We start from the raw sequence: 19535 nt of genomic DNA on the forward strand, positions 1-19535 counted from the left end.
TATATATAATTATGCAATATTATGCAAGATTATGTAAGCTGATAACAACTAATTGACACTATATATAAACTAATTATAGCTGATCTCATATATATATAAGCTATTGATAGTTGATCTAGGATAAATATAAGCTGTTAACCACCGATCTGACATATATATAAGCTGTTGATTGCCGATCTGGCATATATATAAGCTGTTGACTACCGATCTGGTATATATATAAGCTGTTGATTGCCGATCTGACATATATATAAGCTGTTGATTGCCAATCTGACATATATATAAGCTGTTGATTGCCGATCTGGCATATATATAAGCTGTTGACTGCCGATCTGGTATATATATAAGCTGTTGATTGCCGATCTGACATATATATAAGCTGTTTATTGCCGATCTGACATATATATAAGCTGTTGATTGCCGATCTGGCATATATATAAGCTGTTGACTGCCAATCTGACTTATATATAAGCTGTTAACTGCTAATCTAGCATATATATAAGCTATTGACAGCTGATCTAATATATATATAAGCTAATAACCACTAATTTAATATATATATATAAGCTATTGACTACCAATCTGGTATATATATAAGTAGATGATAGCCGGTCTGATATATATATAAGTGGATGACAGCTGATCTGATATATATATAAGTGGATGACAGCTGATCTGCTATATATATAAGTGGATGACAGCCAATCTGATATATATATATAAGCTGATTATAGCTGATGTGCTATATATATATGTGGATGACAGCTGATCTGCTATATATATAAGTGGATGACAGCCGGTCTGATATATATATAAGTGGATGACAGCTGATCTGCTATATATATAAGTGGATAATAGCTGATCTGCTATATATATAAGTGGATGACAGCCGGTCTGATATATATATAAATGGATGACAGCTGATCTGCTATATATATAAGTGGATGACAGCCGGTCTGATATATATATATGTGGATGACAGCTGATCTGCTATATATATAAGTGGATGACAGCCGGTCTGATATATATATAAGTGGATGACAGCTGATCTGCTATATATATAAGTAGATAATAGCTGATCTGCTATATATATAAGTTGATGACAGCCGGTTTGATATATATATAAGTGGATGACAGCCGGTCTGATATATATATAAGTGGATGACAGCTGATCTGCTATATATATAAGTGGATGACAGCCAGTTTGATATATATATATAAGTGGATGACAGTCAATCTGATATATATATATAAGCTGATTATAGCTGATCTGCTATATATATATGTGGATGACAGCTGATCTGCTATATATATAAGTGGATGACAGCCAGTTTGATATATATATAAGTGGATGACAGCCAATCTGATATATATATATAAGCTAATAATTATTAATCTGGTATATATATAAGCCAATAATTACTGATTTCATATATATAAGTAGATGATCGCCGATCTCATATATATTTAAACAGATGATTGTCAATCTGATATATATATAATCTAATTACAGTTAATCTCATATATATACAAGTAGATAACAATCAATTTTATATATGTATAAGTGGATAACAGTCAATCTGGTATATATATAAGTTGTTAACCACCAATTGGGTATATATATAAGCTGATAACAGGTGATCCACACTATATATAAACATATGATACTCAATCTGATATATATATAAGCTGATGATAGCTGATCTGGTATATATATAAATTGTTGACCGCCAATCAGCTATATATATATAAACTATTAACAGCCTATCTAATATATATATAAGCTGTGGACTGCCAATTGGGTATATATATAAGTTGTTGACTACCAATTGGGTATATATATAAGCTGATAACAAGTGATCTGCACTATATATAAACATATGATATCCAATCTGATGTATATATAAGTAGATAACAGTCAATCTCATACATATATAAGCTGAACACTACTGATCTAGTATATATATAAATAAATGATATCTGATCTGATATATATATAAATCAATAACAGTCAATTTATATTATATATATATATTTATCACATCCAATTTACTACTTATATAAGTTAATAAAATATAATATATAATCAATATTAGCCAATAACATTTATTTATTACTAATATTAGCCTATAACATCTTATCTATCTCTGATATTAGTCAATACCATTGGATCTATCACATTATATATATTCACACTTGTCAATATCCAAGTCATATCCGATCATCTCGTCAAATATAAGTTACATACTCTAATCATATTTAATCTTTAATTTTATATATATTCACAACTCTTTTATAATCTTTATATATATATGTTTTTAACAACGGAGAAAACACAATATTTTTAAATGTTGATTAATGTTGCTGCATAGCTTAAGTGTTATCCTGTTGCGTTTTGATTCTAAGCGACCCTGTTCGACCCTGCACGATGCAATTTTTGTTTCGATTTTTTTGTTTTGTCGTTCCCGATCTGGGTTGGTCTTTCTTTTACTATAGCAAAGTCAAAAGGTCAAACCAACTGAGGATCAAGGAGTATATGTAATATCAAAGATAGTATAAAAGAAACTTTTTATGGATATGAATTAAATTGTCATATATAGTTTTCTAAACTAATACTGCGCATTATCCACATTAGCTATTATATTATATTTAAATAAAAGGAAAGTCGTTATACTTTGTTTAATGCTCAGGAAGATATTACTGCGCATAAAGAGGTAATGTGGTTAATTATTTTCAGATTGTACAGATTTATCAAAATAATGTCTGACAGTTTTTTTTTCTGTAATAAAACAACAGTATAATACTACTGTTATGAGTTTTCTTCTTTTAATAATTTGTTTATTAAATTAAAGAGGTGTAAAGGAAAAGTCTGTTTACATATTAAGGGAAGGTTTGAGATTGCTTGTTATAATAAGACTATTATAAAAGTTAAAATCTCAAGAAATGAAATATAAATAGAGATATTATAGTTTTAGAGTATATTTTTTATTATAGTATAGCAAACGAAAAAATTAATATAAAATAAACTATTTAGCTGAAGTACAAAATCAACATTTAGTTTTTAATTTTTAATTTTTTATTATTATTATTTTTGTTTTTTTTTTATATTTTTGTTTTTATATTTTTTTCTTATTTTTTTTTTATTATTTTTTTTTATTGTTTTTTATTTTTATTTTTGTTTTTGTTTTTATATTTTTATTTTGTTTTTTATTTTATTTTTTATTATTTTTTTTATTTTTTTTTTATTATTTTTATTATTTTGTTTTTTATTTTTATTATTTATCTATTTATTTATATTTTATTTTAATGCTTTTATTATATTTATAATAAATTAGCATTTCAAAAAAATTATGAATAAACATATTAATTTTTTTTAGATAAATTCTATTTTTTTTAATATATATATATATATATATATATGATATTTGGCTAGGGCGGAAATATTTGATTTATTTTAATTTTTACCCACCTGCGCACTATACCAAATCCCGGCGGCCATCTAATCGTAGCATGATTCAAACCCCGAAAAAATTCTAAAGACCGACAATGCGTCTCTAATGCCATTTTTCTGTTACTCTTCATCATTAGCTATCGATAGAGCTAAGAAGCATACAGATACAATCAGTAGAAGTCGAGAAAAGTAGAATTATATGCATTTTATTTTTTGAATAAATATTGATTTTTCAAAAAAAATAAAAAAAATAATAATATTATAAATGCCGACTAAAACCAATATTTTTTATTTATTTATTTATTTTTTAGTATCTTGTGTGCTCTTTAACCAAGGCGACAGATTGTTCAAATAATCTCAATTACAAGAGGTATATATATATATTTGATATTCTTTATATTTTCTGTTGAGAGGTTGAAAAGTTGTAAAAATATATTTTCATTGCAGTCATTGGTGCAATGATTCCATTTAAGGAATGAGGACGGGAGGTTTTTTTTGAAGCAAAATAAACAAATATAATACTCTTATTTATTTATTTTTCTTCTGTGTGCATCTCTTTCAATAACCATACATATTCACATCAACATGTCATGAAATTTACAAGTAACATTACTATAATCATACACATGCGCACTTGCGCGTACACACATATTTTACTGACAGCATCTTTAAATATATATTTTATTTGTTAAAAGCACAACTTTATACCAAGACCACGAGCAAGTTTTGATGTGTATGAATTAGAAGCCAATTCTTTACATTCGTTCTGTAAGATAAAGCCGTATTATAATAAATATTTTTTTACTTTTTATACTTTTTAGGCTCCCTGTGGTATATATCGGCAATAACAGAGATAATTGATAGATGTGTATGTTTGGAATAGTAAATAATAAGAAGAGTTGGCGTGTACAGCAATGGTCACTAGCGTTTCGTTTGTGGGTCTATACGACGATGTTAAAAAAAAGACTCTTACTGTAAAGGTTTAATTCTTGTTTTTGTAGAAAGTATATCTAAAATTAAAAGCTTCCCTTTCATGTTAAGTCGAGTAAGGATAAAGGTGCGTTACATATCATAAACGAAAATAACTTTATCGGTGGAACAAGTTTCAACAAATAAATGGTTTTTATATATCATATATATGCTTCCGGGGGATATTTTTTGCTAATTACGATGGGTGAAAAAATAATGCACAATATTTTTAACTAAAATGAATTTGTATTGTGAAGAGAATCTACTTAGAATGAGAATAATATCTGTGATGGCACAATAAATGGCACATGTTTTGAAAAGAACTTAAAAATAAGTTGCTTGACCAGAGAAAGTCTATCATTTTTTTTTCTTTAAAAAAATGAAGAAAACCAGAAAATAATAAAATTACGAGGTAAAGTATAAGACTTTTCCATACCCAGAAAAAGGTGTATGAACAGGCATTACGCATCGCAAGAGAGGTAGACGATTGGCTCATCCCCTGTATGACATGGCTCAATAAATAAATAAACAAGTAATATTTAGATTTTGAGCCACAAAAATTAAACGCTGCTTTCCCACATTTTGATTATTTGTCTAGTTAGAATCCTGAATGAATCCAAGAGTAATAAAAATAAATAAGTTATACAACTGTGGTGATGTATTTTAGGAGGCTACAGCCATCGACCTCACGGAAACCAAAGTGAGGATCCAATAACTCCCAAATATTTTCTCTCATTCGCATTCAGCGTCAACCAAATTATCTTGGCCTCATCCCGCACACTACAGGTATCAACCATTTTTTTTACTACTATTGTTATTCTAAGCTTCAGTTGAATAATTAATTATGCGTTTACTCTGCACAAAACTCGATGTATCTTGGCAGATGTTAAAAGAAGTTTGTTTCTATATGTGCTCAAACCGTTTTTAGGAAACAGAGCTTTATTATACAGAATTTAGAAAGAAAGAAAAGGTAACATAGAAGTTGGGTTGTCTGAAATTGCAGTCAGCCCTAATTAATTCCTGGTACGGTTGATGTTTGTGCGCGTGAGTAAGCAATATGAAAGAAAAGAGTAACTACGTGCCTTTAATATTAGTGAAATTGTTGTCATTAAGAGGGGTGATGAGGACTGTGGCGGTATATGAGTTTGGTTAGGTACAACTGTACTAATATTATTTCGTTTTTCACCAGTTGCTTTGTATTGGCAGCCAGTTATTTTCGTGAAAGATAATAAAATGGTAAGAAACATAAAATATTATAAATCCGGTGTTGTGTGATTGTGTTCTGGATCCGATTGCTTTGCGTGGGTGCGGGTGTGTGTGCAGAAGGGTATCCTTTCGATGTACCGTATTCATTTATTTACGACCAAAACCGATAATTGTTCATGTATCCCCATCGGCTAACTACTCAAAAATTTTAGTAGCAGTACTCCTAATGATTTGCACAAGTACTTATTTCCATTGCAAGTAAGATATATCAGTATAAAAGTACTTTTTTCTTTTTCTTTTTGTTCAACAGCCACTTGAGTATAAAGTATATTGACCAACTCGGGTGCATTGAAAATTGTACAATAAACATGTAACTTTTCTTGCTAATTGCTTTATAAATATTTTCGCATTACGTTTACTGTTCTCTACAAGAACCTCTCTGAAAACAAAGATAATATATTTTGCTTTAATTAGGATTATGGATGGTCGATTAGCATGGAAAACTATATCCTACTGCATAAGTATAATTTCTTGAAGACGCCGAGGATATTTGACTCTGGGTATAGCATATACAAGTAGTCTGTATTTTCTTTAAAGAAAGTTAATATAAAGAGTACAGAGTAATAGAAAGACTGAAAATAAGTATTTCTATATTGTCAAATATATGTAGTTCTGTTGAGTATTATTGTAGTTACTATGTCATTTTTTTCTGGATTCAAGGTATTAGAGCAACGAAGTACTTGTTGCGTCCATTTCAATAGCTTGAGTTGGTAATATAAAAATAAACTTCCGGGTCTCGAGAGCTATATCATTACAAAAGAATGAAATGCGTACTTAGAGATGTATGTTGGTGTACTTTACGTGTCTATTTCACACTCGGGTTTTAATACCAATTATCGTGTATTTCTGTGCTCTGGTAATTAATATTTTATTTATACATATATACCAACCCATTTTTGTTAGTTATCTACATTAAAAGGGTTGCTCTAACAAAAAGGTCGGATGATCGACTGGCAAGACCTGACTGAAACTTAAAACAATTAGTGTGCTATATGTACTGTTAATAGTCATACTTATAAAAGTATGATCAATCTTACGGGTATCTTAATCAAGATTATTACACCCAAAATGATTTTACTTAAGAATAATAAAGGTACCCAACACGTTTTTTTTTCATATTGAACATTATTTCGAATAGTAGTTAAAGCATTGCTACATCGAATTGTCAAGCATCGACAGCTAGTAAAACCCTTATTGTTATTATTTTAAAAGAAATAAGAAATAAATAAGAATCCATTTGTGATTATTACTAATAGAGACTGTAGACTCAATACAGTTAATTAAATTGATAATGGGCTGTTATATCTCAATAACCAAGACCAAAAAAAAAGTGTAAAGCATATTTTATTTTTATTTTTATTATTGGAGATCGAGATACTTCTTCTATTAGATTTGCTGAAGCCACCACATGTAGTATACCTTTTTTTAGAGAAGATAAAGCCTTTAAATTCGAAGAAGAATATGATACTGAGACATCATCATCGTCGTTTGACAATAACTACCCGGACCAAAGTGAGGAGTTCAACGATGAGAATGAAGCTGTCATTGTCGGCGGTATAGGATTTAAAGATAAGATGGCTTCAGGTATGTGCATATTTAACAAAGACATATACATAAATCATATTACAGATAATAATGATAATTACCAAAACACTTGCCTTTCTGTAGGCCTATATTTGAAAATGCATGGCATGTCTCAAGTTATTAAACTTATGGTTCTATTCGGTGTCGTCTTTTAAGTGTTTTACTTGGTTCAAACAGGGAGAATATACAACACTGAAATTAATCTGCTATTTTCTTGTTACCAATGAGAAGGATACCCAACCCCATGTCACCGTTGATGTATTGAAGACCATGTCTGGATTCGGTCTTAGAACAGAAACCATTTCGAAATACACCGTCTGTAGCAATTTTTCTTATATACTTGCCATGTCATCATCAATTCAATTGTTCCTCCAAGAAGTACCCTCCGAATTATTTATCTATAGCAGTAATTCTCTGTATGTCGACTCATCAGTCGACAAGTCAGTCCATTTCATGGTATTTCTTTCCAACTCGCTAAGAGAATATCTTGGTACTACACTTTGCCAAACACGGGTGCAAGGACCAAATCTTGCACTAGGAACCATGCGAAACAATAGAAAGTACGTTGTTGGACGCATATTATGGTACAGATTGGACTGAACTGCTCGCTGAAGCCGTCAAGATTTTCGAAAATCCCAACCATTCCCTTATGTTGAAATTGAAGGTGAATTGTTTTAAGCTGTTTGAAGGCCAGACTTCTGCAAGTGGTGTCTAGTAACTATTGATTAACAATCTCCCCAGGGAAGACCAGATGAAGCCAGAAAATATTATCCTCGTTGATGTAATTCCTGGTCCAAAGGAGGTAAAGGTTGACGAGATGGATAAATTTTTGAAAACACTAGTAGCTGAGCTTGTATAGTTGTATAGTTGTACAACTCTAAGGACTACCGTGTTCTATAATAGTATCGCTATCCATGTTATTCTGATATGTGTTAGCCAAAACATGGTTACTGTAAGAAATACCATTTAATTCACAGGATAAGCAGCCACCAAAAGATGCCACAATTGCAACCGCCAATTTTCAACAACTTCTGGATCAAGTAAGATTGTCTATTCTTAGGTTGACCACAAAAACCAAGTTCTACGAATGGATAAATACCAAGTAAATTGAGCTGTGGCTTGGCGCAATCAAACACGGAGTCAGTCAACGGAAAAGAAGAAAATCATACGATCTTCCGAGTTGCATTACCAGCACTACTTTGACTCCGTCCGCTGCACAGTTGTTGTTATAATGCAAAGTCTGATTCTTAGGGCAGCAAACCGTATATCCTGCGTTTGAAACGGATTTATATGTATTTCTACCGCTGTTCTTTCTCGTATGCAGCGTCTTGCCGATGGTATTCTTGTTCCATCCTGGGTATGCCGTCTTGTCAGCAAAAATTGAATCTGGGCTCCCATACATGAAGGCAGACGAGTGGCGATCGTGGCGATCATGGCAATCATGGTGTCTCATATATTCGCTGGTAATACTAAAAGACGCTTTGCCTGAAAACGACTACAAAAACTGGACTCTCTTTGTCAAGGCATGCCAAAAGTCGACCGGTCCTTCAGTCACGTACTCAGAAATCGACAGCACACACCAGCTCCTGGGAGAGTTCGGAAAAAAATGTGAGATTCTTTATGGAGAAAGCAGCATCACACCGAATATGCATTTGCATATGCAATTGCATGAGTCGATGCTGGACTTTGGTCCGGTATATGCATTCTGGCTGTATAGCTTTGAAAGATACAACGGCAAGTTGAAGAACATCAAGACAAACCGCCGCAATTGTCCTGAGGTCACCTTAATGAGAGTCTTCCTGGAGAAATCATTCATTGGTAGCTTTCTTCGAGCGTATTCTACCAATATTTTGCCACCACTGATAGAGTTACTTGAAGGGGTTGCCTAAGTAAAATCGATTTCAGACGTCTCATCTCCCTTGAACTTGGATGTTGGCCACCCTCCTGCATTGCCATTTAGCTTAGCAATTTTCCAGCAAGCTATTACCAATCCATGGTACAATGTAACAAGAAGTGAGGCCTTGCCCCCGACCACCTTGCCAATCAAGTTACTGCCTTTGACTATAATGAAGGATAATCACTATTAGTGGTTATTCGAATTCTATGTCAAGGCTTACCAGAGTACAAGTGTTTCCTTCTGTGCGGTAGGGAGAATCCCAATTTGTGAGGATGTGTTTGTAAACAATCGGATTCGAAAGATGAAGAAGATTTCGTTGCTGGGGCAAGAATACTTCAGTGGCGAAAAGAAGAAACGCGGATCATACGTACGGGTTGTGTTTCGTGAAAGAGCAAGCGATGTCATATCAAAGTTCCCTGGTCAAATTGAATATATACTTACTCGTGTCATCAAGATTGGTGGAACCAAAAGGGTGCCCACTTTTGCGTTTGTTAAATGGTTTTCTGCCTACCATTCAAGTAGTCATCAGCCATTAGCTGATCAAGGCCTGCAGTCGTAGGACAAGGGGTTTATGGAGGAGGATTCTTCGTGAATTGTTTCAGTGCATCGTCTGCATTCGTGTTTCGCGTTGACTACACACAACATGTAAGATGGAACCAAAAAGCGCTCGGTTATTCGTCTGCCTAGAAAAGTGATCACTTCAAGAATAAATAAAAAAAACAATACAATTATTTTCTATTTCCTATATAAATAATTATAAAAAGGTTTATGTTTATTTATCTCTCGATTATTCTTTGGATTTTATATATATTTTTTTTATCAGAGATTTAAAAGCATTATAGTGCATTCTATTATAAGCTTTTATTTGATTATTAACGAACAGTAAAAAAATAATAATCTATTCATTTTCCTCGTTTTTACTACTTACATAAAGAGGGGTTACTGCACTGGATCCTGAGTGGACATTCAAATTTGTTCATTATCCTAATGATCTTATTTCATAGTCAAGAATACGAAAAAAAAATTAAATTAAAAAAGGTATAAAATATAGATCAATTAGGGCAAGACACTATTTATACTTGAAGTTTCTATATCTTCAAAGTATCATTATTTTCTTCTTTTTTACGCCGCAAAAAAAAAGAGAAGATATTTTGTCCAATAATATCGCTTTCCGATTTTTGAGATTCTGCGTTGAATATGGTTGACTACCTCTATTCCGTTCCCAATTCCGGTAACATCAGCACCCGGTCCACTTATCCTCGATTATTCCATTTCCTTTTCTTATTTCTCCTAGACTTTTAACTCTTGTATTATATATCTTGGCATAATTTGCCTCAAAGCCTATTTTTTCTTCTTCCCTGACTACCCTCTTGTTATTCTTTGGCATATCTTTTCTTTATTATTATTATTTTCGTCTAAGTTATGCCAAATCTCAATGGGTCACTTAAATATCCAAGTGTGAATGGGCTTATATAACCTACAAATATATATTTTACCATTATATTATCTATATATGAACTTTCAATTGGTTTCTTTCTTCTTTTCTATTGCTGCTAGCATAGAAACCAATTATGTATTGGCAACAAGACATATATTATTATAGTTCACTTAAGTATACACACACACATAAAAATTATCGATCAGACTTTGTATAATTCTTATTACTTCAAGAGATAAAATGGCTAATACGATCAATTCATTAAAAAATTTATAGTTATGGGAACAGATTTATGTTATTTTATGTTATTTTATGTTATTTTATTTATAATTTATTTATTTTTTATTATTATTTATAAACTATTTTTAAAATAGTAACAATTAAATAAAAGAGGTAAAAAGAAAAGAAAAGAGAACAGAAAAGGAAGGGAAAAAAGCTCTCTAAGCTATATGTATATATTTGCTAATAAAGATAACGATAGATAGTGATAATCATAAGTATAAAAAGATGGAATTAAAGTCGAGTGATAAGAATGCATCGGTTCGGTCATAAAGTGATTAAAAACCGCCGTGCATACCGTGTCTGCCAAAACTACCAAAGCCGCCTGGTCCACCAAAACCATGATGAGCGCCATGTCTGCCAAAACCACCAAAGCCGCCTGGTCCACCAAAACCATGACGTGCGCCATGTCTGCCGAAACCACCAAAGCTGCCTGGTCCACCAAAACCATGATGTGCGCCATGTCTGCCGAAACCACCAAAGCTGCCTGGTCCACCAAAACCATGATGTGCGCCATGTCTGCCGAAACCACCAAAGCCGCCTGGTCCACCAAAACCATGATGTGCGCCATGTCTGCCAAATCCACGGTGTGCGCCAGGTCCACCAAATCCACCAAACATGCCATGTTTACCGAATCCGCGATGCATACCATGCTTATGGAGTCCGCCATGCTTTCCGTGTTTGCCGTATCTGCCATGTCTAGCGTGTAGACCAAAACCTCCGAACCCGCCGAGTCCGCCAAGTCCACCGAATTTACCACAGCCGCCATGAATGCCACGTCCTCCATGCATAAAACGATGTCTGCGGTGAAGATAGGCCCAAACTGAAGACTCAGTGTCACTGGAATCACTGTTACTGTTACTGTTGTCAATATCCATCATAGAAGCTGGTTCAGCATAGGGTTGGCACTCGCTTGATTTTCCTTTCTGATTACAGCAGCTTTCTTGGACCAAAGCGGCTCTTTTGCGCAGAAACTTAGCAATGTTCATGTATTGGTCTGCCATGGTCTCGGCCTTGCGGAATCCAGAGCTAGGAGAACGAGATCTTTCTTGACGATGATGCTTGTGCTTGCGGTGCTTCTTGTCCTCGCGGGATATGCCAGAGTGCTTGTCAGACTTGTCAGCTCTTTTGGTGCGCTGCTCACAGCACTTTCCGGAGGTCTGGGAAGTTTTAGTACAATCGGTAAGATCCTCTGATCTGTGGTGGCGGAAACCCCTGCGCTTGCCAAAGTCCTCGGTGGGAGCGCAAGAAAAATCTCTGTCGTCTTCCTGAGATTCACCTTTACTTTGGGAGAACGACTTGTGATGTCCACGATGTCCACGGTGTTCAAGATTCTTGTGGTGCTCACGGGAACCTCTGTGCCCTTTACCATGACGTCTGGACTCTTGGTTAAAGAAGGATTGGAAAGAAGGACCATGTTCGCTCTCAGAAGGGTTACTGGGACTGAATTTTTCATAATGATGATTTCTTTGCTGGGATCTCATGGGATAATGAAAGCCATGATGTCTAGATATACGGTGATAGGCCGACTGATCAGGAATCTCAAAAGAAGTAATGTCGGGATTGCCATTATTGGCATAAAGAGGCTCATTCTCATTTTCACTTGAAGAATCATTTTCACTTGAAGAAGAAGAGGAAGAAGAAGAAGAAGAAGTCTTATTCTCAAAAGATACACTCTTCTGGCTTTCGGTGCTCACGAGTTTGAGCCAGCGTTCAAAAGATGCAAAGTCCACTGAATTAGGACGCTTAAGCAGAACTGTCAACAGATTGCCAATAGCATACGAAATAACCGAGTCATCCTGGAGGTCGGGCTGGTAGGAATCAATCAAGGTGCCCAGTTTCTCAAAGACAATGGAGGAGGAGATGTCGGTGGCCGGGTCGATAGTAGTTTGTCCAGATTCAGATGTTTCGGACAGAGGAAGCTTGGCACTCAGGGCTTCGGTTGGGTCACTCCAGATGTGGACTTCTTTACAGTCCGAGCTCAATAGTTGCTTAAGACCCTTGTCATCAAAGAGAGAGACTAAAAGCCCATCAGGGTTGTAATAATAAAGAAGACTTGGAGATTCTTTGGGGAAATGCTCAGTTAAGGTTGAAAGAAGAACGTTCCAGGTAGGTTCACAGGACAGAGTAAAAGCTGCGTCCTTTCTCTTAATAGTCACTTTGAATTGAGTAGTCATTGTACAATTAGGGGTAAGAAGGAAGAAGGAATAAGGAAGAAGATGAATGATGAGATGAAAATTAAAATATTTGGCTGTTTGTCTCCCCCTTTTTATACTTTTTTTTTGTTCAAAAATATATACATATGCACCACATTTTTCATTTATTTTTACTTAAAATTTACTGCGGTTGATTTCTTGGCAAAAAGAAAAGAAAAGAAAAATGAACAAATTAAAAGTACGGGGTTCGGCAAATCCGAGTCTCCGCGCCTGTGAATCAAATAATTGTACACCGAATATGCGCGCATTCCAAGATACTCCTTTTATTGGTATGTTGAAACCAATCGCTAAAGTAGACTGATATGGCATCTTATTCTCACATTTATCCAATGCCTTTTCCCCTGGCAGTTCTCTTGCTTTTATTTTTAGAAAAGGAGATAGCCTTGTTTTACTAGCATTCAACCATTGGAACAGGAAAAATAGAAGACCGAGTGACTCTTGTTGAGTCTTCACTCAAAATGTCTCATCTTGTGTGATTATAACCATAAAGAAGGAGGAGCAACATATCTGTTGACTTTAAATAAGAGTTAGCATGGTACAGTGAACAAGGCCTTGAAGAGACAAAATTAGGATAAATGCATTGTAAAATAATTGTAGTAATTACAACGTTTCTTATTTAAAAAAATACTGAAACATACACCTCTAAGCACGCATTTGTTCCTTGTAAGACAAGTATCAGGCATACTATATCATTATGCAAGTTATTAATCAATAACCATCATAAATATCTTTATTAAAACGATGACCTTGCTATACACATTATTTCTCAAGCATGATTGCAACTGAGAAACTTTCGTTTAAATCTGACCCCAAGTTTTCTTTCGTAAGCTTCTTTAACGCATATATTGTAACCACAAATTCAAGGTATTTGGTGTGGACAGACTAAAAGTTCAAAACAAGGCAAAAAAAGAAGCAAAACTTTAAGTCATATCATTGGGCTAGAGTTTTAATTAATTTTGCCTTTTTTTCTATCCTTTTTTTTGAACCTCCAAAAAAAGGCAAAAAAGGGTAAAATTTTTAATCGACTTTAATTAGCTAGTCTTTTTCCATTGCCACTAAGATTGAGAAGAGGAGCATTTTTTTATTATGGAGATGTACCATATGATGAGGGGTCTAGAAAAATACACTATAGAAGGTTTTCACTTAATGACAGAGACGGGATTATAAGCACAATTTTATCTAATATGTATTTTGATTTTTTTTTTAAAAAAAAAGGTGCGTACAGCCATAATTTAAGCTTATTGGCTAAATTCAAGATGGACTTGTTTTACCCCTTTTTTTGCCCTTTTTTTTGAATTTTTAGTCTGTCCACATCCTGTTGGACAATAATGACTTGAATTGAGTATAGGTCATATCGATAAACTCGAATCCTTTTGTAGAAGTAAATTATCCGGATACTTTTGTACGGACCAAACGCAGCTCATTCAAGACTCTGCATTGAAATGATAGGTACCGGAGTACATCCAATGTAATCAATGATCCAATAACTGTGAAAGACTGTGGCGAACTTCTTTTTATACTTTTCATAGCATTGCAATTAAAAGCGACATTAACTTTCGACAAAGCAAGTGTTAAGATAATCTTATTTCCAAGAAGACCGTCTAGCATGAAAGGTTCAAACCGACAAGGTATTTGTAGGTGACCCAAATTGGAAAAATGCGTCTTTTCTTTCTATTAGTAATGTTGGAATATTGATCACTTCTTGATATAATACACACAAGCCATTGAGAGACTTGGATAATCGAGGCGAGCACATCTCTAAGAGTAGCTTGTTTAAAACGTCTGAGTTCTCGGAATAAAAACTATTGATCTGTTGTGCAAGGGTGTAAATTTGTATGTGTTTTAAGGGTTGCCTGAAGCAGGTTATTGTAGCATAATAAAGTAGGTATTCTTTGGTAGGGTGATGTCTTGGTCAATATCGCAGCCAAGCTGTAAGACCATCGCCCTAGATAAACTGCATATGGTGTCTAGAAATGGATTTTTTTACACCAGATGTGTAACTTGGAAGTAACTGCAGTAGTAGCTCAGTAAATGACCTCAAAAGGGACCAATCGGCTTGGCTTCCAACAAACTCTGTTTTTAGGATAATATCTTTTATCGATATATACTTTATGTTTGTAGATGTTCTTTGTATAGCACCCGATTGTTTGACTGACATACATTTACAGTTTATCACATGTATTGATTTTATGAGATTTCCAGCGTATCGTTTAGTGTACCCCAGATCGATTCATTTTTTGCACAACCTGTCTGTGTAGCTGCCTAAATTAAGGGTCAAGTCGTAATGCATGGATTCTTGAAAAGATGCCTTCCAGGTCTTGCACACAAGGGAGCACAAGGCTCTGTCTTTTGTGGAAAAGCATTCGGAGATGTTAAGAATTACTTCTTGAGGAAGCTCTGAAAAAAAGCATATTGAAAAATAAAAATGAATGTTTTTTTTTGTTTAGTAGCGAATAAGAATGATGTTTTATAGCTTTTGGTTTTTTTTTGGGGAATTTTGCTTTTAAAAACTCGTTTAACCAGTAGTGCAGCACCATGTATACCAGACATAAAATTCAGAGCCATTATTTGTGAATATATGTGATAAACAGACGCTGTAGATAGTTGAACATAGTTAATAGAGCACAACGGCTCATGCTGACTACAATATTTTACTTTAGTAATAAGGCATTTGTTATTTTATAGCTGTATTCGGTGAAAGCAGTATATTAAATTATAAAAGATGGAAAGCTTAGAGTAATTTTGAAATTATAGTCTTTTAATGACAGGAAAGTTTATCTTAAAAATATTCTTGTTAGACATTTATTAAAAGAAGGAAGACAACAGTAAAAGCAAATTGGCTTGCTTTATGTATATTGTATTTTTGTTTTGTTGCGTACGTTCATAAGAATCAATATGTAATATATGCTTTATTATAAAAAATAACTGATTATAAAATATATTTATTTGTTAAAGAAGAGTATAGGTTTCTTTGCTTTCCTTTGGTCGATTCGTTGAGAAATAGCATGCCCACTCTTTATTTATTTATTTTTGGTCAAGTTGCTCATTTAATTAGGGGTACTCGGCCAGAATCTTTGAAGAAAATTAAATTTACCAATGAACCAATAATATGGCTTCATAGCTGAGTACACCAATTGTTATTTGGCGGTATAAGAATTAAAGTCCCACTCAGCAATATTTTAGTCTTAATTTAAAATGTCTTCAAAGATTCTGGTTGAGTACCCCTATTTGACATGTTACGATATTTTATTAAGCTCTCTATTCTTTTTGACTTGAACATCACAGACTATTTTTGTTCTTTTGTTCTTTCTTCTTCTGAACAAAAACCAAATACACACAAATATATATACATAAAAAAATCTAGTATCCTAGAACAAGTTTTCTCGTTGATTCACAGCGTAATTCAACATAGTATTGAAGACTCGTTGTCTTTGTGAACAGAGATGATTTCTTCCATTCACGAAATTTTGTATCAGTCGATTCTTTATCATAAATTAAATCATATCCAATTAGCCTTTGGTCTTTAGCATTTTCTTTTTTCTTTTTCTTTTTGGTTTTGTTATTCATTTATTCACAAGTCTACTCTCACCTTCCAGTTGTTCCCATGGTGTTGATTTAACCCCCTTTATTTTTGAATGATACTTGTGAAACCAAAGGGTGGTTGTGTCTGCAATTGTCGGTTGGGCTTCTAAAACATCATTGTTGAGTTGCTGCTGATGTTCAAGTGCAAATTTGTTGTTAGGGTTTATTATAGTGACTGCCAACAATGCCAGTCGAGGAATTAGTCCTTGTCTTCCTTTGCCTTCATTGGTGGGTGGTTTGGCCGGGGGTTTTATGGTATCGATAGAACACATATTTAGCAATTGAAGATTACTATGCGATAGATCGATATAGATCATCTCAGTCGAATGGAGCGGTACGCTTTGTATCCGAAGATCACGCAAGGTCAAATAAGATAGCTTTTGACAGCGCTGTGACACGTAATTGAACAAGAATGGATTGACTTTTGCGCTACAAATACTAAGAGACAGGAGACCGTGAGAAGAGTAGATTATGGCAGAATTTTGGCTGAGTATGACACTATCTGTGTCAAGGACCAGGTGTGTCATTACTGGACAGTTGTCCAGAAGGTTGTCGAAATCAAACAGGATACCCCTGGTGGTCAGTTCTACACGGATTAAAAAGGGACAGTATTTGAAGACCTTATGGACTTTTGGTATATGGTTTTGAAAATCACCGATCTTTGACTCGATATATCCTGTGGGTTTTGAAGAGGGCGTGATGTCCTCAAAGTGGGTAACCGTGTCGCCCGAAAAGCGGACTGTGTTTGTCATGTAATAGGTGTATATATTAAGAAAACCTAGATGTACAACAGATATGCTTCAGTCTTTCTTTCCTGTTTTAGGAAAAAGAGGAGTAAGAGTAAGAGGAGGGAAAGGAGGTGAATCTGGAAACACAAGCTTTCGAATAGTAGAAAGTTTGTTTTCTTGTGTAAATTGATTTGACCTTTTCTTATTATTATTATTATTATTATTATTATTATTATTATTATTATTATTATTATTATTATTATTATTTTTGCACACTAACTTGGTATATTCTAAAAGAAAGAAAGAAACCAACAGACTAAAGAACTCTTTTAAGAATGACACTGCTTTAAAGGGAAATAAAGAAAGCTAAAGTATATGTGGGATACAAGCCTGGTTGCTATGCCCTAAACCAAATGTCAATTTACCAATAAACAAAACAAAAACAAAAACAAAAAGCAAACAAAGTTTGACACAACTTTTTGATAAGAAGAAACACACCAGTTTCTGCAAGGTCATCTTTAAGCTTACCAAACATACAGAATAATAATAATACTCCAAGCTCTTATACTTGGTTCGTTTGAATCAATATTGAAAAGAAAGACAATTGTACCTTTCTTTCTTTCATTAATATATATATATATATATATATTTATAAAAGAAAGATTCAATATTCGATTGTTGGTTTGACTACAAAATTTGAATAATGAGCACACAGACACACAAACACACCCTTTAAAGTATATATATATAGAATAACAATAATAATAAGAGAAGCCAAACCCGAGGTTCAAGAAAGTACCCTAGGTTGTCTTGTGGGAACAACAACAAATAAATAAACAAATGTATTCATAATATTTTCTTTATATGAAATGCTTCGATTGGTTATTGAGCATGCCTTCAATGGTCATTGCTGTAGTATATATAATAAAGAAATATATGATCTATAGCTTTTGATAGGTTTTTACTGCTGTAGATCTCGGATAGTTAGATCCAATGGGACCTTGAACACTTTAATGATGTGAATTACTGCAATAATAAAAAGGTAAATTTCATTTAATGTATACATATATAAAGGTTTCCAAGCTGTCTTTCTCCCCCTCAATGAAGAATCCAAAATTACCAAAAAAAAAATGTCAATTTTGAACTAGTCTGTGTTGAATACTGTGAAGGTCTAAAATTACGATCCAAAATAAATAAAAGGTGCTCAACACTGATAAACATTGTTCTACACTGTTATTGTTGGGGAGAAAGGGAGGGTTTTTTTACGTATATTTTATTTGATAAAAGGTAACAAGTATGTCGCACATACTTTCTTGTTTGTTTGACGCCCTTGCTACAATAGAGATTGGTGTTTCCACAAAGAACCTTTGTAAATAAAGAAAAAATATGCGCTTTTATTTTTCATGGCTCTAATGGTTTATCATAATAAGCACAGTTATTATTACTAGTGAATATTAAGATATATAAAGAACATGTCAATAATACTAATATCTTGGTACAAGTACAAGTATTTGTGATATAAAAAAAAATGAAAGAAATATATATTTTTATTATTAAAATTGACCTTTTGCATGTATGTATGTATGTGTTTTTTTTTGGGTTTAATATAAATGTTGTACAGAACAATTATTAATTCTTGGGGTCTTGAATTATTTTTTTTTCGCATTTTTGATTTGCTTAATAAGCTCAATGAGGTTCCTATACCCACGAAAATATGTACTTTGATGTCTTTCTACTTGGTACTCATTTATTTGTTTTGGTTTGGTTTGTTTTCTTTTCTTTCCTTTCTTCATTCCAATACCTGCTAGTTAAAAATGGGGCGTGTGCTTGGAACACAAAAATGATAAAAGCTAATGCAAATATATATATATATATATAATTTATTTTATTTTATTTTATTTTTTTAAAAAAAAAGGCAACAACATGACTCCATTTTACACAATTCTCTAGCCTGGCCATAAATTCTAAAAGCAAGATTGTTATCATGATCCCATGGTTACTGTTCTAACCTAAGAAAATAAAAAAAAATAAAGTATCCAAACTTACATTTAAACTTATAAGGTATCTTTCTTTGCTTGGTCATCAAGAACGATTCTTGTTTTATATAGAAAATAAACCAAATGTA

The 19535-nt window shown here is 33.4% G+C and overlaps 4 protein-coding genes across 4 annotated transcripts; 2 read left to right on the plus strand and 2 right to left on the minus strand.

The window, feature by feature from the left end:
• Positions 1-5852: 5852 nt before the first annotated feature.
• PHYBLDRAFT_172369 (hypothetical protein) lies at positions 5853-9726 on the plus strand (the record flags this gene model as incomplete). The annotated part of the gene is made up of 10 exons (XM_018436783.1): positions 5853-5884; positions 6101-6147; positions 6297-6396; positions 6694-6779; positions 7055-7270; positions 7355-7386; positions 7448-7710; positions 8595-9088; positions 9176-9273; positions 9358-9726. The coding sequence occupies 10 exons, from the start codon at positions 5853-5855 to the stop codon at positions 9724-9726; spliced, it is 1737 nt and encodes a 578-aa protein (XP_018287156.1).
• Positions 9727-10897: 1171 nt separating this feature from the next.
• Positions 10898-11634, plus strand: PHYBLDRAFT_159846 (hypothetical protein). The gene has a single exon (XM_018434070.1). It carries the CDS (start codon positions 11238-11240, stop codon positions 11592-11594), a length of 357 nt encoding a protein of 118 aa, XP_018287157.1. The 5' UTR covers positions 10898-11237; the 3' UTR covers positions 11595-11634.
• A 2225-nt stretch (positions 11635-13859) lies between these two features.
• On the minus strand, positions 13860-14708 carry PHYBLDRAFT_172371 (hypothetical protein; the record flags this gene model as incomplete). The annotated part of the gene is made up of 2 exons (XM_018436784.1): positions 13860-13982; positions 14511-14708. 2 exons carry the CDS (start codon positions 14706-14708, stop codon positions 13860-13862), a joined length of 321 nt encoding a protein of 106 aa, XP_018287158.1.
• A 1752-nt stretch (positions 14709-16460) lies between these two features.
• Positions 16461-19493, minus strand: PHYBLDRAFT_172372 (hypothetical protein; the record flags this gene model as incomplete). The annotated part of the gene is made up of 9 exons (XM_018436785.1): positions 16461-16633; positions 16690-17460; positions 17607-17611; positions 18021-18028; position 18140; positions 18376-18436; positions 18720-18775; positions 19212-19260; positions 19457-19493. 9 exons carry the CDS (start codon positions 19491-19493, stop codon positions 16461-16463), a joined length of 1161 nt encoding a protein of 386 aa, XP_018287159.1.
• Between the last annotated feature and the right edge of the window lie 42 nt (positions 19494-19535).

Source organism: Phycomyces blakesleeanus, assembly GCF_001638985.1.
Source record: "Phycomyces blakesleeanus NRRL 1555(-) unplaced genomic scaffold PHYBLscaffold_22, whole genome shotgun sequence".
In the NCBI taxonomy this organism is placed as follows: Eukaryota; Fungi; Mucoromycota; class Mucoromycetes; order Mucorales; family Phycomycetaceae; genus Phycomyces; species Phycomyces blakesleeanus.

Coding starts and splice junctions, on each gene's coding strand:
- PHYBLDRAFT_159846 (XM_018434070.1), top strand. CDS start 11,238: ATGTCTGCCAAAACCACCAAAGCCGCCTGGTCCACCAAAACCATGACG.